At 48.9% G+C, this 24,876-nt stretch overlaps 1 protein-coding gene across 2 annotated transcripts; it reads right to left on the bottom strand.

The window, feature by feature from the left end:
• Positions 1–1,858: 1,858 nt before the first annotated feature.
• On the bottom strand, positions 1,859–16,245 carry LOC121873748. 2 transcript variants are annotated; one of them, XM_042377451.1, is made up of 2 exons: positions 16,197–16,245; positions 1,859–3,503 (listed from the first exon to the last, which is right to left on the bottom strand). In XM_042377451.1, exon 2 carries the CDS (start codon positions 3,029–3,031, stop codon positions 2,021–2,023), a length of 1,011 nt encoding a protein of 336 aa, XP_042233385.1. In that variant the 5' UTR covers positions 3,032–3,503; positions 16,197–16,245; the 3' UTR covers positions 1,859–2,020. The 2 variants fall into 2 exon arrangements, with proteins under 2 accessions (XP_042233385.1, XP_042233384.1); XM_042377450.1 differs by lacking the exon at positions 16,197–16,245 and adding an exon at positions 15,626–15,695.
• Between the last annotated feature and the right edge of the window lie 8,631 nt (positions 16,246–24,876).

Genomic DNA, 24,876 nt, shown 5'->3' with positions numbered 1-24,876 from the left:
CACACACACACACACACACACACACACACACACACACACACACACACACACACACACACACACACACACACACACACACACACACACACACACACACACACACACACACACACACACACACACACACACACACATCTCTCACCTCCTGGAGAAAGTTGAACTAGCCAAGTATACAGTGTGTTTAATCCCCCCTCACTCTTCCTATTACAGTTATTTATGTATATTTTCCCCAGTCATCTTCCAGCTCTCTCTCTCTCTCTCTCTCTCTCTTTCTCTCTCTCTCTCTCAAATATTAACCGCCTGCCTCTCTCACTCCCAATCGCTGGTTACAATCGGCTATGAATCGCATATGACCTAATAATAATAATAACAATAATAACAGTAATAATAATAATAACAATAATAATAAAAACAACAATAATAACAGTAATAATAATAATAACAATAATAATAAAAACAACAATAATAACAGTAATAATAATAATAATAATAATAATAATAATAATAATAATAATAATAATAACTTTTAAGCTAAACGTTCCCGGGCGGTGGGTGGATCATGCAAACTTTGCTGTGTTACAAGTTATATAGAAAACCCTATTCCTTGCTTCTATAGTATGTAATTTATCTTCGCTACCAGTTTAACTTCATCTCCCTTGTCTTTTATGTATCTTAGTCTAACTTCAATCTCCTTGCTTCAATCGTTGCCAGTTTAATTCCTGTTACTTCATTTGTTATGGGTCGAACTTCACTGCCTGCTCATTATCCAGCTACCACCCCTAGTTCCTCCACACAACGTTCCCACCCCTAGTTCCTATTGACAACGTTCCAACCCCTAGTTCCTCCACATAATGTTCCAACCCCTAGTTCCTATTGACAACGTTCTCACCCTTAGTTCCTCCACACAACATTCTCACCCCACTACCCACCCCACTATCCACACAACGTTTCCACCCCACTATCCACACAACGTTCCCACCCCACTAGCCACACAACCTTGTACCCCCCAATGTGCATCTTGTCTGGCATCCCCAAGAGGCTCTCAGCGATAAACAGTTACCTAAGCTACTCTATCCTTACCTCTGTCAGATGAACAAAGGATAAACGTTTAAATTCACCAAACATTAACCCATTAGAAGGTTTAAAAAAAAATAAATAAAAAATTAATAAATCCTCACGCATGTCCACCATAGCCTTGAATACTTGGGGGATTACCACTACACCCCCGTGACGTTAAGGTTGACCGCCACCACCGATAGTTATGAGATAATGAACCTTACCGAGGTTTTCTTTCCCATTATCATCCTCCAGCTGGCTACAGTGGGGGTCAGATTTATAAAACCTTTCTGACAATAATGCGGATTCACAATTGACACTGGTTGTATAATCTGAAGGGAAGGGAATCAAGATATGAAGACGGCCTTGGCGCCTATAATGCTATTGTGATTGTCGGGGTGGCCTTGGGAGAGTGGCAGGACTGACGGTGCTCTCGCCGCAGGTATTCCTGGGAAAAGATGTCGATATATTGGAGTTTGTTTATTCTTATAATTATAAAGAGTTGAGGCTGTTGGCTTATTTCCTGCCGCTGCTGAAGGTCAAGCTTTGTGTTTATATTAATACTTCAGGGTCTTACAGGTCGTACAGGTGGGGTCTTACAGGTCGTACAGGTGGGGTCTTACAGGTCGTACAGGTGGGGTCTTACAGGTCGTACAGGTGGGATCGTACCTGTGGGGTCTTAGCCTGAAAATCTATCATCAGTTATCACCCTGAGAGGCGAGGGTCATAGACTGCTTCGAGTGGATTACAATTACAGTAATTTCAAACAATTACAATTATTGCTGTGGTCTGGCTGCAGGTGCTCGTCCGGTTGACTCATCGACTCATCTAAACTGAGGAAGGGCAGAGTGGTGTCCGGACCTTGTCGTATACACAGGTAAATAAGGATAATGGTTTAAAATTAAGGCAACATAATTAACTACCATCTCACTGTTGACTGGACAGTAAAGGTGAAACTCGACCTTTAGCAAGGTAACTTACCTGAATGTCTTGCAGCTATAGGTGATGATGACGATGACGACGACGATGACAGCTGTGACGACCCCTGGGAGCCATCCACGCCCCTACTCCACGCTGCCAGCCGCCCGCCCAGAGCCCGGAGAGCCACGCCCATCCTCCTAGCCACGCCCGACACTTCCCGCCCCCCGGAGCCTCCAATAGGGGAAGGTGGAGTAGAGGCTACGTGTCCCGCCGAGCTGCCCCCCGAGTCACTCTCCTGGGGCATTAGATGCACTGTCTTGGGAGAGGAGAGGCCCCCCTCAGCAGACGCCTGGGCGGCGGCCAGTGTGTGCGCTAGTAGAGCGTTGGTGCCGTGAACGGGACAGGTCGGGGAGACAGTGGTGGGCATGGGGTTGGGGGGTGGGTGGTAGGAGTGGTGGACTGGGCTGCTGGGCACACTATTGGGGGGGAAATCCGACGCAGGGGCGCTCTGTGGCCGCTGGGTGGCGTTACAGAGGGCGGCCAACTGGTCCAGGGCCGAGGAAAGTCGAGTGAGGTCCCCAGCCCATCTGGTATCTGTACCCTCAGCATCACGCCCACCACTCATAAACCGCGACTCATCACGCCCATTCACCGCCCATACATCCTCAAAACCTTCATCTTCTTCATCCTCGAAGCCGGCGACATTCTCCTTGTCAGTGGCCGGTTGGCTCCTGGCCCGGGGCGGCCTGGCATAGCGACCAGCTAGGCGCTTCACCGAGCGGGGAGACCTGGCCAAGGGCGGGGGGTTGTGGGGACGCTGGGTAATGGGCGCCTGCAGGGAGCCCAGCGGACCATTGAGCCGTGACTGGAACACTCCCCTCAGACTCCGGGCGGCGGAGACGCGGGCGTGAGCAGCGGCTGGGTTGGATGGCGCTCGGAGGGGTGCCAGGGGGTCCGAGAGTAAGTCGAGGTGACTGCGGATCTTGGGAGGCTGCAAGTTGAGGGCTCTAAGCGCCTCCGTGTGGGCCGCCACACCTATAGCTTCCTCCTTCATCACTACTGTACACTGTTACCTTAAATTACACTGAGAGATATACCTTAAGTTACTAGGCTTATTATTACTAGTGAGGGAATCGGCTGATCAACACGAGACTACACTACTTCTTCACAAAGCAGACGTGACAGCTCTAATTATTCCTCCATTAGTTCACTTCCTCCGTTACTCACAACTGATTGATCTCAACTTTTTTTCCAAAATTACGTTCGTGCTAAAAGCGTATGTCACTGTTTAGCAAAAGCTGTCAATCTTTTAGCTGTTGTCACTCCCTAAAAGATGGTGTCAGGGATGTGTTGGCCGGGTCCTTGTGTAGCAGCAGAGCCTGACTAAGGCTGTGTGGGAGAGCAATTGACAGCAGACCTGGCGGGCGGTGCGGAGGAGCGAGTCCTGAGCTACGCCCCTGTGTGCTAGTCACCCACGGCTACAGGACGCGAATTCACAGGCCCACTTGCCTACTCACTCAGTATCTCTGACACCATCACAGGACAAATAAAACATTATATGAACACAAACAACACAATATTTTCACGTTTGTCCACTGTATACTGATTATACCAACGGAGAAGATTATGTAAATGCTTACTACCGGTATATATATATATATATATATATATATATATATATATATATATATATATATATATATATATATATATATATATATATATATTTATTTATATTTATATATATATATATATAAACTAGAATGTACTTTGAGATAGGTTACGTTACGATGATGTAAATAGGAGCAGCAGGAAGGGAAATATCAGGCTTCACTTGGTGAAATAAAGCCATCACGACCTAACATAATCACCATCATTATCACCATCATCAAGCAGCAGCGTGAAGCAGCAGCAGCAAAGGCAGGAAGTACTGGAGGGAGGGAGTGAGGAACTTGCCTCGTCACCTCCATTACCAGCCTTTCCAACGGCAGGCAATGACAGTCAAGTTAATAGGGCTACAACACTCCCCCGCTCACGTCATCATTTAGAGCACAGGGTTTTTATTTTCATATATAATTGGCCACAACGCTCCGCTGCCCCACGCCTCGAGAAGGTAGTCAACTAGCACACAGTGTCGGTCCCAAGTCCTTCAGGTGCCTGCCATTTGTAAACACTTCACCCGAGCGTCTTCTACGGCCCGCTACAACACAACTTACATCACTAGGAACTGTCTCCGTCATGAATATACATCGACCAATGACCTGTGTCTATCCTTCGCACATAACACACACACAAAGACAGACAGACATACACGCATCATTTATATTCAATAACACCGGCAAGCACAAACACTGTTATGAATTAAGTGATTCTATTGAGACGTGTGATAGAAAGCAGGTGAGGGTGGCGACGCCTTGTGGGTGTCTCCCTCCCTCTTACACCACAGGCGGGCGGTGAAGGCGTGAGTGTCACTAATGACCCCCCCAAATGATCTCTTAGCCCATAGTCACGACCCTAAGGCCACATGCCACCCAACCACGGCCTCACCCACCCTTCCATACCTGTCCTTAATTGCACACGTTCTTAAGTGCGTTTACACACACACACACACACACACACACACACACACACACACACTGTATTATTTGTGTGTGTATGTATAAAAACTAAGACGGTATCATCAAACGGTGGAGGAACAACTCGAGCACCAAGGACAAGGCGACTGTTAGCACCGACCAGAGGAGGCTGACACAAGCACAGGTGAGGCTCTTGAGTAATGCCCCACAACATGACGTGCGTGTTCTCCCGAGCCTGAGGACATGAAGGTAGTCAATTATGTACAACAAACCCGCCATCAAGAGAACCAATTTTTTAACACTGCAGAGGAGGAACAACGTGCTCTCTGAAGGGCGGAGTAAACGACAGTCAGCTATCCTCCAAGCTAACTAACTGACAGTCAACTATCCTCCAAGCTAACTAACTGACAGTCAACTATCCTCCAAGCTAACTAACTGACAGTCAACTATCCTCCAAGCTAACTAACTGACAGTCAACTATCCTCCAAGCTAACTAACTGACAGTCAACTATCCTCCAAGCTAACTAACTGACAGTCAACTATCCTCCAAGCTAACTAACTGCAACTTATCTTCAAGCTAACTAACTAACAGTGATCTATCCTTCAAGCTAACTAACAGCAACTTATCCTTCAAGCTAACTAACTAACAGTGATCTATCCTTCAAGCTAACTAACAGCAACTTATCCTTCAAGCTAACTAACAGTGATCTATCCTCCAAGCTAACTAACTATCAACTATTCAAGCTAACTAACTAACAGTCAACTATCCTCCAAGCTAACTAACTGACAGTCAACTATCCTCCAAGCTAACTAACTGCAACTTATCTTCAAGCTAACTAACTAACAGTGATCTATCCTTCAAGCTAACTAACAGCAACTTATCCTTTAAGCTAACTAACTAACAGTGATCTATCCTCCAAGCTAACTAACTGCAACTTATCCTTCACGCTAACTAAAAACAGTGACTTAGGGGAATCATTAAACACAATCATCAACAATAGTATAACACCATCGCGTAGTTATGGTTACTACTACACAATCCACAGTCACTACAGCACCACACTGGCCGGCCCATCACCTGAGAGGCTTGTGTATGTCCACCTCACTATGACCCCTCACTATCACCCCAAGCGAGACTGCCGCGGTCCGTCACCATAATGTACGGGGGTAGGGGGGGGTATAGTGTCCACCACAAGAGTCACCATCACCTGTCGGCGGCAACTTTCTCCCGCCAAGACAGTGTTTGAGGCATAATACTGCACCACAACCAGGCACCATCACGGCCAGCTCGGACACACTTTCACTCACCGCCACCATAAACACCAGACGATCTTAACAACCTAAGACAATTGTTCACTTTCTGTTCTGTTGGTTCGTGTCGTTAATAACAGCCGTAAACCACCGCGGTAAACAAGGCCATTATGGAGTGTACGAGTCGTTAAGGCTTATTGAGATATGCGCCCAATGTATTAACTGAGACCATTAACGTGATACCTGTCCCATATTGCCTCATGACCAGACCACAGTACCGGGGCCCATGACCAGTCCAGACCACAGTACCGGGGCCCATGACCAGTCCAGACCACAGTACCGGTACCCAGGACCAATCCAGACCACAGTACCGGGGCTAATGACCAGTACCGGGCCTTGACCAGTCAGACCACAGTACCAGGGGCCGAGTGACCACAGTACCGTGACCAGACCAGTACGGGGCTAATACCACAGACCACAGTACCGGGGCCAATGAGACCTACCGGGGCTCCTGTCAGACCACAGTACCACAGACATCACACCACCCGGGGCCCGCGACCAATCCAGACCACAGTACCGGGGCCAGACCGATCAGACACAGTACCGGTCCACTGAGCCAGTCCCACAGACCGGGGCCCATGGTAATCAGACCACAGTACCATACCACAGCCACCACAGTACCGGGGCTAATGACCATCAGACCACAGTAATGACCAGAACCACAGTACCGGGGCCAATGACCAGTCAGACCACAGTACCAGGGTAATGACCAGTCACCACAGTACCGGGCCAGGACCAATCCAAACCACAGTACCGGGGCCATGACCAATCCAACCACAGTACCGGGGCCATGACCAGTCCAGACCACAGCCGGGGTCCGCGACAGTCGACCACAGTACCGGGGGCAATCAGCCACCGGGGTCCATGACCAGTCCAGACCAGTACCGGGGCTAATGACCAGTCAGACCATACCGGGGTGCCCATGACCAGTCAACCACAGTACCGGGGCCCAGACCATCGAACCACAGTACGAATGACCACAGTACCGGGGCCCATGACCAGTCAGACCACAGTACCGGGGTAATGACCATCGAACCACAGTACCGGGGCCCAACCACAGCACAAAGGCCCTGATACCAGGGCCTATGACCACCACCACAGTACCAGGAGCAGTGACCGATCCGGCTAGACCAGTCCCAGACCACGGTCCAGACCACAGTACAGGGGGCTAATGACCAGCCCACCACAGTACCGGGGCTAATGACCGTCCACCACAGTACCGGGCCTGACTCGAGACCACAGTATCAATCACTTTGACAGTCCAGACCACAGTACCGGGGCCATGACCAGTCCAGACCACAGTACCGGGGCTCATGACCAGTCAGACCACAGTACCGGGGCTGACCGTCGACCATCCAGACCACAGTGACCAGTGGGGCCCTTGACCAGTCCAACCACAGTACCGGGGTAATGACCCAGTCAGACCACAGTACCGGGGCTGACCAGTCCAGACCACAGTGCAGGGCTCTTGACCAGTCCACCACACTGGGGGCCCATGACCAGTCCAGACCACTACAGGGCTCCTGACCAGTCAGACCACAGTACCGGGGCCCATGACCAATCCAGACCACAATACCAGGGTGCTCATGACCAGCCCAGACCACAGTACCGGGGGAGCTCACCAGTCCAGAACCACAGTACCAGGGGCCCATGACCAATCCAGACCACAGTGCAGGGGCCCAGACCCTCCAGACCACAGTACAGGGCTCCAAGCCAGGTCCCTGACCACATACAGGGCTTCAGCCAGTCCTGAACAGTACCGGGGCCCATGACCAGAGTACCACCGTCAGACACCCCTGATCAATCCAAACCACAGTCCCATTCCAGACCACAGTACTCTCAGACCACAGTACAGGGGCTCAGACTCAGACCACAGTACAGGGCTCGCGACCAGTCAGACCACAGCAGGGGCTCTTGACCAGTCAGACCAACAGTACCAGGGCCCATGACCAATCCAGACCACAGTACAGGGGCTCATGACCAGTCCAGACCACAGTACCGGGGCCCATGACTGGTCCCTCACATGGTTCACACACTCTGCACACCATCAGTCACAATGCACTTACAATATCACTCTCTCTCTCTCTCTCTCTCTCTCTCTCTCTCGAACACACACACAGAGGCATTATAGCCCTGTAATGACACCCAGGCTACACACTACAACACAAGAGCTGACTCACTCCAGGCAGACAAAGTGTTCGGGGCGACGCGGAGCCAAATTAACACAACAAACGAGCATCATCGGATAATATGTCACTATGGTCTGTGAGAGGGCGGTGGAGAGGGGAGTAAAGAGGGAGAGAGAGGGAGGGAGGTGGAGGTGAGAGGGAGATGGAGGGAAAGGAGGGAGGCAGTAGAGAAGAGAAAAAAACAGCAATAACTTGGATAATTCTTTGGTGAAGGGAAATTGTAGTGAGTGACTATGGAAAGAGACGATGGACAGAGGAAGAAAGTAAGAAGAGGCGTGAAAAGGAGAGGAATTAAGTGATAAAGAGGGGGTGTGAGGTAGAGATGATTAAGGAGAAGTATATAACAGCGACCCCTTAAAAATAAAGGTAAGGTAAGGAAGGAAGGAAGGAAGGAAGGAAGGAAGGAAGGAAGGAAGGAAGGAAGGAAGGAAGGAAGGAAGGAAGGAAGAGGAGGCGATTCAAGCAAAGGAAATTTGGGTTATTCATCACCATCTTATAAGTGTCCCCCTTCACCTTCACACACACACACACACACACACACACGCACAGTGAATAAGAGAGAAATACAACGCGCGCGCGAGAGAGAGAGAGAGAGAGAGAGAGTACCCCCTCCCTCTCCACTCATACATACTTTCACCGTTACTTTATTGTCACTGAGGAGGAGTGACCAGCGTGAAGGAGTGACCAGCGTAAAGCGAACAAACTCCTCCTTAAGATTCCTTCAGGCTACCACAGTCCTCTCTCCTCTTGACCACTCTGGGCATGGCACTAGCGAGAGAGAGAGAGAGAGAGAGAGAGAGAGAGAGAGAGAGAGAGAGAGAGAGAGAGAGACTCGACCTCAGGTGAAAGTCGACCTTTTAGACACCTACATTACCGCGGTCCACCTGTACAAGACTCCCCAGCATCAAGAACAGCTCTTAACCCCAACTCAAGACACTTAATGAGGCTTACCTGACTCTATTTACATTTTACTTGTACTATTATCGATGTCTTCTTATTTCTTAACACTATATTTTACTTCACAACTTTTATTGATAAATGTTATAATTTTCCTCAGCGAAATTGGTAGGTATATACACATGCACACAACACACCCACGCAACACACCAATAACACAACACAACACACCAACACCATCACACAACACACCAATAACACAACACAACACACCCACAACACACCCAGAACACAACACAACACACCAACACCATCACACAACACACCAATAACACAACACAACACACCCACAACACACCCACACAACACACCAACACCACACCCACACCATCACACAACACACCCAGAACACAACACAACCACCGGACCCTCAGATGTGTGGCGGCCCAGGTAAACACAACAGAGAGGAATAAACACACACATTAAGCTTCCCTCCATCATCACCAAACACCGCTGGTCGCCTCTCTACCAACACATGATACAATAATGGATCATCATCACTACTGACATTCACTCTGCTCTCAGTACCTGGCCACACCTCAGTACCTGGCCACACCTCAGTACCTGGCCACACCTCAGTACCTGTCCACACCTCAGTACCTGTCCACACCTCAGTACCTGGCCACACCTCAGTACCTGTCCACACCTCAGTACCTGGCCACACCTCAGTATCTGGCCACACCTCAGTACCTGGCCACACCATACATGATTATTTCTCTATTAGTCTGTACATTCTCTTCAGTAAGGGTGTCGACGGCAGCTGTTCACTCGCTAAATGTTCTCTCTTGTCAGTCAGTTATGTTACACAGTCGGCTGCCTGTGTGTTGATTATTGTGAAAGTCTGACCCATCTGCTGCACTACACTCCCTCACTCACTCACCACAGTTCCGGCAGTAAATCAAACATAACACCACATCACATTACACAAACTTCATCTTTGTGACACTCGGGTCCCTGAACTCCGTCATGATTGGACACACAGGACTACAAACAGCTGAACTATAGCCACGCACCACAAACAACCTCGTGCAAAAAGGACGTAATCCCCAAGATATGGCAGGAAATGGATAAAATACTAATTACTTAACTAGTTCAAGAGGCCTGGGTATGGCAGCGCTGTATCAAAGGTCGAGATTAGGGAGGGTATCACCAGGTCCCATCCCGCTAACAGGGGGGGAGGGGGGAGGGGGGCTGGGTAGTGAGGGGCTGGGGAGTGAGAGGCTAGGAAGAGGGGGGTGTGAATCAGCCCCCCTCCGTCCGTCCCTCTCCCCTTCACTTAAGATGCGGGGAACTCGTTAACAAAGTCGACAATGATTAATAGTAGAATACCCGAGATGTTGACTACCGGTTGGATCCACATTAAGCAATCTGGTCATCTTGTTTAGAGGAATAATGATAACTAGATCATGTTCACTAGGCTCAGAGAAGTGGGTCGGGTTGAATGAGGACCAAAGTGGATGATGGCTGGGCACACACAAACATTCCTCGACAACTTTACTGCCACCTCATCCACATAAGTACCCTCCCCAACCATCCACATAAGTACCCTCCCCAACCATCCACATAAGTACCCTCCCCAACCATCCACATATACCCCCCAACCATCCACATAAGTACCCTCCCCAACCATCCACATAAGTACCCTCCCCAACCATCCACATATACCCCGCAACCATCCATCCTTACCCTATAAAACCACACCTCGCTACAATACATAGATTTCATATGGCTTTAAGTTTACGTCACCTTATAAAACATAACATGACCGACTTGTGTTAACAGTCAGAGGTTAACTGAGCCGAGCATCACACACCAGCACCGTGAGAACCCGTCAAGGCTCCACAGGTCCCGAGGTATGATAGTGACGGATAGAGTGGCGTTGTGTGTCGGGGTAGGACAGGTTTATATCTCCCGAGGGGTAAGACTAGGAGACTCCCGAGGCCCCACAAGTCTCCTACTATGATCTCCTCATCAATTCCTTATAAGCGTTTTTTCTTCTACTACCCATGACAGTTGAGTCTCGTCTGTTTTTTTATCTCGACTTTAAAACATTCTCATTAAACGATGCTGTAGAGGCCGTGTATCTACTGACCAATAATGCTACATGCTAAGGTTAAGACTCACTGTAGCTGTAGTGGTCTATACAGGAACTTAATATGTGTGTGTTAGGTCTTAACAACTAAAGAAATTCTCGCATAAAAACGAGAATGAGAGAATTTTTGTTTTTTTGGAACACATCAGGGATAGTGTGTGTGTGTGTGTGTGTGTGTGTGTGTGTGTGTGTGTGAATCTTAAGGACTAACCTATCCTTACTCCCCAAACACTAACCTAACCTAACCTAACCTAAGTTCATCCCCTCAAACAGTATTAGGATGGTTAATCTTCAGGTGAAATAAACTGGGGTGTAGATTCTTCATGTGACCCAAAGTTTCTATTGAGTCAGGTTTAATTAGTGTAAACAAGACCTTATAATTAAAGTGTAAGCAATACCTTATAATTAAAGTGTAAACAACACCTTGATCAATATTGCCCGACACACAACGGAGTAAATACGTCTTTCAACATCAAGTGGCTGGTAAAAGTAATTCTCAACGGGGAAGCAAGTTTAGTCTGAGCTCTGGACACCTTCAATAATGACCCCCTCAGCCAACACCACCTCTACAGAATAATAATAATAATAATAATAATAATAATAATAATAATAATAATAATAATAATAATAATAATAATAATAAACATCAGGACGAACAAGATAAAAAAAAACAAACACAATTGATAAAATAATCCCTTAATGTGTTTTGTATCTCAGGTTAGCCAATAGGAGACTCATCCACACCTCGCCGATGACTCAATTAAGACAGTGTGTAAACTATGGCCAAGACCTTTAACGTTTCCTCTAATTGGCTGTTACTACTGACGAAGGAGGGGGAGGAGGAGGAGCTCTCTGTCCCCTAGATCATGCTGGTCCTCCACGTATTAAAATCAGATTACAGTAAAACTTAGATTTATTTTACTTTCTACTTAAAATACTTTCCTCAACTCCACACTTAATCTACCTACTTTTTGCTACACTCCACAATTAAAGTACTGACCATCGACAAACACAGTACTACAACACCTCTCAAACGTAACGAATAGTAACACGATGCAAATTACTGACGTCAGACAATAACTACTGACGTCATACAATAATTAATGGGATTTCTGGGGGAACAACCTGGCCTAATTGCTCTCGCTTATCACGTTATTAACAATTATAACAACTAACTTGTATTGAAACACTCGTGGCAGGTAGGAAGGTCAGGCATTACCCCCTCCCCGACCTCCTCCTTGGCTACGGAAAACAACACCTCCCTCCCTCCCTACGGAAAACAACACATCCCTCCTTGGCTACGGAAAAACAACACATCCTCCCTCCCTTGGCTACGGAAAATCAACACCTCCCTCCCTCCCTTGCTACGGAAAATCAACACCTCCCTCCCTCCTTGGCTACGGAAAATCAACACCTCCCTCCCTCCCTTGCTACGGAAAACCAGTATGTTTGAGTGTTTTCTTATTTATGCATACATCATTTATTGCCGTTTCTCCTCTACTTACGTCGGTTTTCTGTCTTTTTATTGTGATTGAGGTAATTATAGTGGGTGGTGGTGATAAGGGAAGATAATAATGGAATAGGTTGAGACTGTCAGGAGGAGTAGACGCAATAACGGGAGTGGGAGTGTATTTTTAAACACTATCACCACTCAATAACCAATGGCTACTCACACCCTTTCCCTATCATCACTACTTCACCACTATCACAACCTCACCCTCACACCCTCACCACTACCACAACCCCACCACTATCTCACCCTCCCACCACCACAACCTCACACCCTCACCACTACCACAACCCCACCACCACAACATCACACCGCCACTACCACAACCTCACACCCCCACCAACCACCACCTCACCACCTTATGCTTGCCACTACATCATTTCCGCACCACAAAAAAGCGGTTTCTACCAAACTAGGATCCCCACTCATGCATTCTTCTGGTTTTGTTTCCACACGATGACATTTCAGCACCCAGCTCTCATTACCACACAACACGCTCTCCGGAAAATGTTAATTAAATGTACAATTAAAACTTATTAGGGAAAGCTGATTGTTTGAAAATATCAGAATAACAGAGAAGACTGGTTACCTAATGTCAGTTAATGTCAAAACTACTGAGCGGAGCGTCAATAATATTTAATGATAATAATAACAATAATAACAATAATACAATTATATTCCTCGGTAATTTTTTCTCAATTAAAGAGTTTTTAGTGTGGGGGGTGAGGTGGGGTTTGAGATTAGAGTGAATGTTTCTGGGCGTGAGGTGAGTGAAGTGAGTGGGGGTGAGTGTGGGGGGTGAGGGTGGGGTGTGGTGAGTGGGTGTTAGGCGTGGGGAGTGTGGGTGGGTGTGGGGTGGGTGGGGGGGGTGTGGTGTGGGGTGGGGTGGGTGTGGTGGTGGTGGGTGTGGTGGAGGTGTGGGGTGGGGGGGGGGTGGGTGGGGTGAGGTGGGGTGTGGTGTGGGGTGGGGTGGGGTGGGTGGGGGGTGGGTGGGTGGGGTGTGGGGGTGGGTGGGGTGGGTGGTGGGGGGTGGGTGTGGGAGTGGGTGGGTGGTGGGTGTGGTGTGTGGGTGTGGTGTGGGGTGGAGGTGGGGTGGGTGGGGCGTGGGGGGTGGGTGGGGAGGTGTGGTGTGGGGTGGGTGGGGTGGGTGGTGTGGGGTGTGGTGTGGGGTGGGGTGGGTGGGGTGGGGGGTGGGTGGGTGGGTGGGTGGGGTGGGTGGTGGGTGGGGGTGGGTGGGGGGAGGTGGGGTGGGGGTGGAGGTGGGGTGGGTGGGGGTGGGGTGAGGGTGTGGGGGGTGAGGGGTGTGTGGTGGGTGTGGTGTTGGGGTGGGTGTGGGTGGTGTGGGGGGGTGGGGGTGGGGTGGTGTGGGGGTGTGTGGGGTGGGTGGGGTGTGGGTGGGGTGGGGTGGGGGGTGTGGTGTGGGGTGGGGGGTGGGTGGTGTGGGGGTAGGTGGGGTGAGGCGTTGTAGGTGTGGTGGGTGGGGTGGGGGTGGGGGTGTGAGGCGTGGGGGGGGGGTGTAGGTGTGAGGTCGTGGGGAGTCGGGGTGGTGGGGTGTGAGGTGTGGGGTGAGGGTGGGGTAGGTGAGTCGTGGGGGAGGTGGGGAGGTGTGGGGGGGTGAGGGAGGAGAGGGTAATTCAAGGTAATACATTAATCACGAAAGTAACTCTAAACACTGTATCATTAAGCAACGGTGTGTGTAACAGTGAACTAACACAGGTATCGGTGAGCAGGTTTGTCATGGCTTACCTCGAGGCATTCCAAGTGATTCATCTATCATCGGAACACACACGCATACATAGACGTACACAGACAAAAACACACATATAAACGTACACAGACAGATATACACATAAGCGTACACACACATAGGCGTACACAGAGATATACACATAGACGTACACATAGATATACACATAGACGTCCACAGACAGACGCATACATAGACGTACACAGACAAAAACACACATATAGACGTACACAGACAAAAACACACATAGACGAACACAGACAGATACACACATAGACGTACAGACAGACACACACAGACAAAAACACACACAGACGTACAGACAGTCAGACAGACACACACAGACGTACACAGACAAAAACACACACATAGACGTACACAGACGTACACACACAGACACACATAGAAGTACACACACACACACACACACACACACATCTTTTGGTCATTCAGTAATAACCACAAATAACAAGAGATTATCCCCGAAGGTACTCGAGGGCTCCAGCACCTGGCAGACGCTCTCTCCCCACCCCTTGGTACTGTCCCTCCTCCCTGGCTGGTACACTGTTACATACTCCGATACCCCATTGCTTCATATTGGTACCTCACTGGTGTCTCTTGTACTAATACTTTATCATGGTATCTCACTACTAGAGTACCTCAAAAAGTAATCATAATCTTCTTTCAGCCAGAGTTTAACTTAACCATAGCCAGAGAATAATTTTTTTAACAACTCGGAAAAAATCTAGAGAAAAAAGTAACCAAGACAAAATTTATGACTTTTTTCCCCGGCCACATTATTAAACACTGGTATATAGAGGCACTGGTTAAGGGGGTTGATGGGAGATGTGGCACAGAGTGAGACAAGTGCCTCCTCCTCCTCCTCTTGCGCCTGACTCGTTATTCCCCAAGTTAGCACTGTGTCCTTATCGTTCACTATACAAGTCAGTTCACGGTTTTGTTTTCCTCACATGTGGGATAACACGATATAGATATATTTAACACATACGGTATCAATTTTTTTCCACAATCACACATAGTTTTTCCTCATATCTCAGTCAAGAGGTTTTTTTTTTGTCTCGGGGATATAATAGTAAAGTTCTATGATAACACTGGGACGTATATCCAATCTAGTTTTCAATGAGAATAATATTAAATCAAATACAGTCAGGAAATGTGTGGCTGACAAGGCGAATGGCCGCACAGAGGAGCTGGAGTGACCAAGACCGGTGTTAGCGGCACAAGAAGCAGTAGAGAGACAGGTACCGGCAAGAGAGCGCGAGCCCCGCACTCCGACACTGACACAAACACACGCAACGGCCTCCACCACGGCCGCACCAGCACTGACGAGTCGACCCAGGCCAGCCAGCTCTCCACCCCCGCTTGCCGCCGCCCTGCCTACCCCTGCCTTCCTCCTCTACCTACCCTGCCTGCCCCTCCCTCCTTCCTTCCTCTCAGCTCAACCTCCGACCTCGTCCACGTTCCCACTGTGTGTCTCAAGGGTGGGCTTGGGTCGTCATCTCCGCCCACTTTCTTATCGCCTACCATCCTCCCATGGCCCACCACACCATCGCCTACCATCCATCCTAACCCACCACCCACTGTACCATCCTTCCTGACCCACCATACCATCTTCTACCATCCTCCCTAACCCACCACCCACTGTACCATCCTTCCTGACCCACTGTACCATCCTTCCTGACCCACCATACCATCTTCTACCATCCTCCCTGACCCATCACCCACTGTACCATCCTCCCCTGACCATCCTCGTACCACTCACCACCACCGCTCACTATACTCCACCACCATAAACTATATTACCAGCAGTTCTTACTATAACAACAGTTGACGAATTCCACTGCCAGACACACACACAACCTAACACCAACTGGAGGTGACCGGGGCCGTCAGTAGAGGATAACACAACACGCGCAGGGGCATGATGAATGTTGAACAGGAAGGTAGGAAGCCTTCAGAGTGTCCAGTGAACTAACATGACCGCTCTGGCTGCTACCTGGGTGACAGTTCATCAATATCTGGGTCAGTACATGGGCGGGCATCACCCACGGTGGTGAGAGGACCCAGGAAGGGTTCAGTGACAAGCTCCACACACAAACGCGACGTGTAATATGCACCACAAGTTCCCACATTCACACGTACCCAGCCCAGACCTGGAGACCTGACCTGTGCGGCCTCGAGTACTCTTCCGTCCCTCACACTAAACAAATTACATTAACGTTGATGTAAATATATTTTGTCTCGTCTAACTTCATTTTAAATAAAGACTTTAACACCGGAGGTAAACAAGAAGGCGCCAACTTTGTGTCGTCTGGCGGGAGGGGTGATGGTGTGTGTGTGTGTAGTGTCAGCATTTTCCCCCAAGGTACAGTGTTAGGCATCATGGCAGAACTGACTCACTATTACACTATAACCAAGGCACACACACACACACACACACACACACACACACACACACACACACACACACACACCCAGCAGAATAAAAAACGTCTCATACGACTCGCATCACCGTCGCCCATCTCACCGGTAGAGAGGGCCTGACCTCCCCATTTCTCTCATAATTCTCTCCCTTTTATCAAAAAATTTCTCATCGGTTTCCAAATAACAAGTTTTTTTTTTACCAGAATTCCAGACTTTCTATCCTTTGACCTGTGAGAGACGCCACACACACACACACACACACACACACACACACACACACACACACACACACACACACACACACACACACACACACACACACACACACACACACACACCATGGAGACAGTAGCGCTAGCTAGCCTTCCTTCCCTCAGGCATTGGGAAATCCTGGAACTAGACACCCATGAAGCCTTAACAACACCACTAACACAGGTGCCACACCCCATACACACATCTTTTTACTCCAGTTCTACATACATCTGTTCACCCCTTATACTGAACATATCTCTTCCTACACAAGTCTCATCACGCTAACCAGAATCAATAACTAAAGAATACCAGAGTAACCATTTATTGTAAGAGCCAGTGGCAGCCTTCAGACCCTAACATAACAATAACAGCGTCACGTCACCACCACCTGACACACGCCACCTATTTTTACGCCACCTGACACACGCGTCACTATTTTTACATAATCTATTTTTACACGCATACCTGACACACGCCACCTGACACACGCCATATGACACACGCCACCTGACACACACGCCATCTGACACACGCCATCTGACACACGTAAAGAATCAACTGACCATCTTCTTCCTCCCCCACCCCCCCAAAAAAGTATTAAAAGGTTCACATTCTGGCCTTCCACTCAACCGGTTATTACAATACAAGTGAGAGTTGTGTTTCTTATTCTGCTAAGATTGACGACGGTGAGTTATTATTATTATTATTATTATTATTATTATTATTATTATTATTATTATCATTATTATTATTATTTTTATTATTTCTACTACTGCCAATAACAATAATAATAATAATAAATCATAATTACAACATCAACATCATCATCATCATCACCATCACCATCATCATCATCATCATCATCATCATCATCATCATCACCACCACCACCATCAATGAACTGTTACACCCACCACAACTTCTGTTATATACAAGTGAGACAGAAACTCCCCAACTCCTCACAACATTATCTTAGGCGAGGTATTTACCCTTCACAACACCTGTATTAGCATAAGTCACACACTACGTTACGTTATATTAGGCCGAGTAGGAGGTGCAGTACACACGTCCTTCCCAGCAGAGTCTAAAGAGAGGATAACGTGGCAGTGTTGTAGTTACTGTGAGATAGGAATGGCGTGTTTACAACTCCGGGAGTAAGTGTCAGAACAACCTTGGGGGGATAGTAAGTTCTTCCAGGCATATCAAGAGTGTTTGGAGGCAGGAAGCACACGCAAAAACGCACGCAAACACGCACACATTCACACACACACGATTCCCCCTCGTGCCTAATTGGGTAAATATGCAGGTGGTATAAAGGTAACACTGCCCACAGTCTCCGGAAGTCACTCTCCACACTCGACAAGCCTGGGAGGTGAAGGCGAGGAGAGGTGTGTGGGAGGTCGTGTAACCAGCGGTTGACGGCCAGTTCTGTGGTGGCGGCCTGTACTGTGGTGGCAGCTTGTACAATGGTAGCAGCCTGTACTGAAGTGGCAGCCTGTACTGTAGTGGCAGCCTGTACCAGCGGGAGCCAAGCCAGTGAAAGAAAGGAGGCCGTATAGGGAATAACAATATATACACGTACAATAATGGTTGCCCTTCGTGTAACGAGGAAGACCGGCCCAAGGGCCACCGAGGCGTGAATTTGTTTAAGGTGTTGAAGCTGTCCCCAACACATCAATCAAACCTTGAGTTAACGAGCTGCATGACCCAGTGTCAAGGAATAGTCCGAGAAGACGGGACAACTCACCAACTGCATTGGCTAACCATTACCCTGGAATGCGATCCGCAAATCGATTGACATCCAGGTCCCCAATTACTGCTGGGTAGACAGAGGCAAATGGCGTAAAGAAACTTGCCCATAGTTTCACCCTGGCCGGGAATCGAACCCAGGTCCGCTCGCTTGCGAGGCGAGAATGCTGATTATTACACCACACAGGTCGCCAAATAGAATAACAATTGGATTGGAATAACAATAACAGTATACGGACAGCACTAGATGCCGGGCACCAGCAGCGAGACTCTCGACCAACGGGCGACAACCCAAATTGGTCCCATTCCTTCTAAATTCCTAATAACAATGACACATATACACATTGTTGTTCTACCAACCAGTATATTTCAATAACTACTAACTGCAAGACATACCGAATGTCGAATAGAAAATTTTGATTAGGTTAGGTTACCTTAGCTTAGGTTAGGTTAGGTTAGGTTTATGGAGGTTACGATATATTTCCGAACGTTGCACAGTCTGCTTCATTGTTTTAACACTCAGTAACCAACTCCAGTATTGTACAGATTCTTGACGAGAACTTGCAGGCTATACACGAGGGACCCCGTGTACTTCTGGGCTCATGTTTAGTATAGGACCAAGTGAGAGAAGGACCAGATTAACTTGTCGTGTGGTCCTCAGGTACACAGTGATGGACCAGGTGTAGTGTGTGGTCCTCAGGTACACAGTGATGGACCAGGTGTAGTGTGTGGTCCTCAGGTACACAATGATGGACCAGGTGTAGTGTGTGGTCCTCAGGTACACAGTGATGGACCAGGTGTAGTGTGTGGTCCTCAGGTACACAGTGATGGACCAGGTGTAGTGTGTGGTCCTCAGGTACACAGTGATGGACCAGGTGTAGTGTGTGGTCCACAGGTACACAGTGATGGACCAGGTGTAGTGTGTGGTCCACAGGTACACAGTGATGGACCAGGTGTAGTGTGTGGTCCTCAGTGTACCGGGACAGGTGGTGAGAGTGGGCCATATTGAGAGATGATGAGTGACAGACGGAGGTGTGATATTCATAGGCAGCCCCGTGTGTGTGTGTGTGTGTGTGTGTGTGTGTGTGTGTGTGTGTGTGTGTGTGTGTGTGTGTGTGTGTGTGTGTGGCTAAGACTCTAGGAATGGGCGTGAGCAGTGGAGAGATGCACCTGTCGTAGCCCTCACGCCAAGTGAAGAGCAACAAGCATGACCACGGGCAGCCGGTCAAGAGCAGGGAAGAGGGGGGTGGAAAGCAGGAGGTATAACAGCAGGGGAGGAGCTGGAGGTAAAGCAGTAAGGAGGAGGAGGTAAAGCAGTAAGGAGGGGAGGAGGTAAAGCAGTAAGGAGGAGGGGAGGTACAAAGAGAGAAATAGTAGGAGCGAGGTCGTAGAAATATCAGGTAGTGGCCAGTCAGCGGGTGTGGGAGGAGGAAGGCAGGATTGCATAAGATGTCCGTTGGTGTGTGTGTGTGTGTGTGTGTGTGTGTGTCTGGGGAGTAAGTCAACACGAAAGGTCAGTACAGTGAAGGCGTTCGAGGAAACACATCAACTTACGGTGTTTGTGTGGAATAAATGGATGGTTCGATGCAGCAGTTACTTCCTTATATAGACAATAAAATCGTAGGTTCTGTAATTCTTGAAGAAATCTATCATAAAAAAAGTCAAACAATGATTCAAGTAACTAATCCAATCAAGTGTGTTCATGGTCGTCACCCTTACATAGTAATAATAGTAATAATAATAATAATAATAATAATAATAATAATAATAATAATAATAATAATAATAATAATAATAATAATAATAATAATAATAATAATAATAATAGACAGACAGACAGACTTTTATTTTTGGCTCCCTGTAAAAAAAATAAAAAAATAAAAAAATTGAAAAAACGTGAAAAATCCGCAAATTAATTCTAGTCACTAATCCCTTCACAGGCATTCTTGGACATTGTTTTCTTCCCTGTATATTTAAGATGATTCAGGTCACACATCCACCTAAGAGTGTGACAATGACAAGACCAGTCACCGACAAGTCCGCCTCAGAGTAGCTATAAAACAAGATAAAACACAATAAAACAAACAGTTAAATTTCTACAAAGTTAAAAAAAAAATATTGAGAAACATTCTACAGTTGGTGAGCGGGAGAGTCCAGCCATATACTGGTAACACAAAATAGAAGGGAATACAGTATAGGATAAAACAGAACAGAATTTGGTAGAGGTTCCAGCATGTGAGGGAGCCTGGTGTGTGTGTGTGTGTGTGTGTGTGTGTGTGTGTGTGTGTGGGTGTGTGTGTGATAATAATAATTAACGGAGTATTGAAAGAGCATGGCAGCCGGAAGGATGAAAATATACAGTTACATAATTGGGGAATGGGTCTAACAAATAATATACAAGTAACATAAGTGATACAAATATGATATATAATAACTAGGTGGGGAGAAGGTCATACTACAGGGCATTTCAACACACACACAGGGGAGAGTAAGCAAGAAGCCGCCAGGTTTAATAAAGAGTTGGCAGGTATTGGACAGGTATACATGCTGGGGCAGACTCCCTAAATTGGGTAGGTTTCATAAAGTGTACAATACCTATTTACCGCCAAGCCTGCAGCCCAGGGGTGAGAAATATGAGGGAGTGATGAACATGCTGCCAGATATTGAGAAATACCATAGGGGGAGACACCCTAGTGTGTGTGTGTGTGTGTGTGTGTGTGTGTGTGTGTGTGTGTGTGTGTGTGTGTGTGTGTGTGTGTGTGTGTGTGCGTGTGTGTGTGTGTGTGTGTGTGTGTGTGTGTGTGTGTGTGTGTGTGTGTGTGTGTGTGTGTGTGTGTGTGTGTGTGTGTGTGTGTGTGTGTGTGTGTGTGTGTGTGTGTGTGTGTGTGTGTGTGTGTGTGTGTGTGTGTGTGTGTGTGTGTGTGTGTGTGTGTGTGTGTGTGTGTGTGTGTGTGTGTGTGTGTGTGTCTATAGGATGGGTGAAGGTAGACAAGTGTTGAGTGATTTGTGAACCAGGCCATTATACTTAAGTGAAGAAGATATTATAATTACAGGTGCTTGACGGAGACAGCCGAGTGATGTAGAGAGGCAGTGCAAGAGCAACAGTAACTACCCTGTATATAACAACAACAACAACAACAACAACAACAACAACAACAACAACAACAACAACAACAACAATAATAATAATAATAATAATACAATAATAATAATAATAATAATGATGATGATGATGATGATGATGATGATGATGATGATGATGATGATGATGATGACCAAACAGTCCAAACACTTCTACTAATACCATCACTATTACTACATAGAGCGTGTGAATCAAGAGTGGGGAACAAGACTGAAGACTCGTTCACGGAGACAGACCATGAGGCAAGAACTGTCTTCGGCCAAGATGGAGCGAGAGTCGGGGAGGGCTCTGCTTGTCCGCCTGACCTCGGAAATACCAAGCTGGAGCCATTCATACCCACACTTCCTACCAGCTTGTGGGCACCATGCATGAGAGCCTCTGTGTGTGTGTGTGTGTGTGTAGTTGCTGCCCCCATCACTACACACACGAGGTGGGAACTACTGTTTGTCCGGGTCACACACTCCAGCTATCATCACTACACGAGCACGAGCTGTTGGTGGGTACGGTGAGAGAGGAACAGGAAGAGAAAGCGAGAGAGAGAGAGGAAAGGAATGTGAAAAGGGACATAAGAATGAGGATGTGTGGGTGATGGAGGAAGAGAACCGAGAGAAGGGAAGAGAGAAAGGAAAAGCAGAAAGGGTGAGAATGTGGTGGTGGTGGTGGTGGCTCAAGCACTGACTGTGGGAGTCGATGATGGAGGTGGTGATGGCAGCTGGTAGGGTGGTGGTGGGTTACAGGAATGGTGGAGGTAGAGGTGTGGCAGCAGCAGGTGTGGTGGAGGTAGAGGTGTGGCGGCAGCAGGTGTGGTGGAGGTAGAGGTGTGGCAGCAGCAGGTGTGGTGGAGGTAGAGGTGTGGCGGCAGCAGGTGTGGTGGGGGCGCAGTGTGGCAGCAGCAGGTGTGGTGGAGGGGCCAGGGTGTGTGGCAGGTGTGGTGGAGGTGGGGGTGTGTGGAGGTGTGGTGGAGGTGGGAGGTGTGGCAGCAGCAGGTGGTGGAGGTGGGGAGGTGAGGTGTGGCAGCAGACAGGTGTGGTGGAGGTGGAGAGGTGTGGCAGCAGCAGGTGTGGTGGAGGTAGGGTGGCAGCAGCAGGTGTGGTGGAGGTGGCAGCAGCAGGGTGTGGTGGAGGTGGGGTGTGGCAGCAGGGTGTGGTGGAGTGGGGTGTGGCAGCAGGTGTGGTGGAGGTAGAGTGGGAGCACTGTGGTGGAGGTGGAGGTGGCAGCAGCAGGTGTGGTGGAGGTAGAGGTGTGGCAGCAGCAGGTGTGGTGGAGGTAGAGGTGTGGGTGTGGAGGCAGAGGTGTGGTGTGGTGGAGGTAGGGTGGCAGCAGAGGAGGGTGAGTGGTGTGGCAGCAGCAGGTGTGGTGGAGGTAGGAGGTGCAAGGTGTTAGTGGTGGAGGTAGAGGTGTGGCAGCAGGTGGTGGAGGTGAGGGTGAGGAGCAGGTGTGGAGGAGAGGTGTGGTGGGTGGAGAGGTGTGGCAGCACGGTGGAGGGGAGGGTGGGGTGTGGGAGGGGGCAGCAGGTGTGGTGGTAGGGTGTGGCAGCAGATGTGGTGGAGGTAGAGGTGGGCAGCAGGTGTGGGTAGAGGCAGCAACATGTGGTGGAGGTAGAGTGTGGCAGCAGCAGGTGTGGTGGAGGTAGAGGTGTGGCAGCAGGTGTGGTGGAGGGGTAGAGGTGGCAGCAGCAGGTGTGGTGGAGGTGGGGTGTGGCAGCAGCAGGTGTGGTGGAGGAGGTTGCAGCAGCAGGTGTGGTGATGTAGCGGTGGCAGCAGGTGTGTGAGGTAGAGGTGTGGCAGCAGCAGGTGTGGTGGAGGTATAGGTGTGGGCAGCAGGTGTGGTGGAGGAGACAGCAGGTGGTGGAGGTAGAGGTGTGGCAGCAGCAGGTGTGGTGGAGGTGAGGTGTGGCAGCAGCAGGTGGTGGAGGTAGAGGTGTGCAGCAGCAGGTGGTGGAGGTAGGGTGGCAGCAGCAGGTGTGGTGGAGGTAGAGGTGTGGCAGCAGGTGTGGTGGAGGTAGAGGTGTGGGCAGCAGGTGGTGGGTAGAGGTGTGGCAGCACATGTGGTGGAGGTAGAGGTGTGGGCAGCAGGTGTGGTGGAGGTAGAGGTGTGGCAGCAGCAGGTGTGGTGGGATAGAGGTGGCAGCAGCAGGTGTGGTGGAGGTAGAGGTGGTAGCAGGTGTGGTGGTAGAGGTTGGGCAGCAACATGTGGTGGAGGTAGGAGGTGGGCAGCAGCAGGTGTGGTGGAGGTAGAGGTGTGGCAGCAGCAGGTGTGGTGGAGGTAGAGGTGTGGGAGCAGGTGTGGTGGTAGAGGTGTGGCAGCAACATGTGGTGGAGGTAGAGGTGTGGCAGCAGCAGGTGGTGGAGGTAGCGGTGTGGCAGCAGCAGGTGTGGTAGAGGTAGAGGTGTGGCAGCAGCAGGTGTGTGGTGGAGGTAGCGGTGTGGCAGCAGCAGGTGGTGGAGGTAGAGATGTGGGCAGCAGGTGTGTGGAGGTAGGAGGCAGTGCAGGTGTAGAGAGGTGGAGTAGGTGTGGTAGAGGTGTGGCAGCAGCAGGTGTAGTAGAGGTGTGGCAACAGTAGGTGTGGTAGAGGTGTGGCAGCAGCAGGTGTAGTAGCAGCGGCAGGGGTGTCAGCGGTGGCCTAAATACCTGACAGGGCCGCGAGTCAGTGAACAAGGATGGGGCCGGACACCTGTAAACAGTCACACTTTCCCCTGCCCGGAGGATACACACACAACTAACACCACGTCTCTCTCCTCAACTTCACTCTCTATCTACTTGAAATAAACCAACCACATTGTGTCCACTATTATATATAAACTCTGGTCAAAAACGCTTCATCACACTATCAACCGAACACTAAAAGTCACTCACATCAAACCTAAAAGTTGCTTAAAAACCTAAATATCACCTTAATAAAATCACTAATCTTGATTAAAACGCCACC

Source organism: Homarus americanus, unplaced genomic scaffold (genome assembly GCF_018991925.1).
Source record: "Homarus americanus isolate GMGI-L3 unplaced genomic scaffold, GMGI_Hamer_2.0 scaffold3307, whole genome shotgun sequence".
In the NCBI taxonomy this organism is placed as follows: Eukaryota; Metazoa; Arthropoda; class Malacostraca; order Decapoda; family Nephropidae; genus Homarus; species Homarus americanus.
This window is presented reverse-complemented; position numbering and strand designations above follow the sequence as displayed.

Coding starts and splice junctions, on each gene's coding strand:
- LOC121873748 (XM_042377451.1), bottom strand. CDS start 3,031: ATGAAGGAGGAAGCTATAGGTGTGGCGGCCCACACGGAGGCGCTTAGA.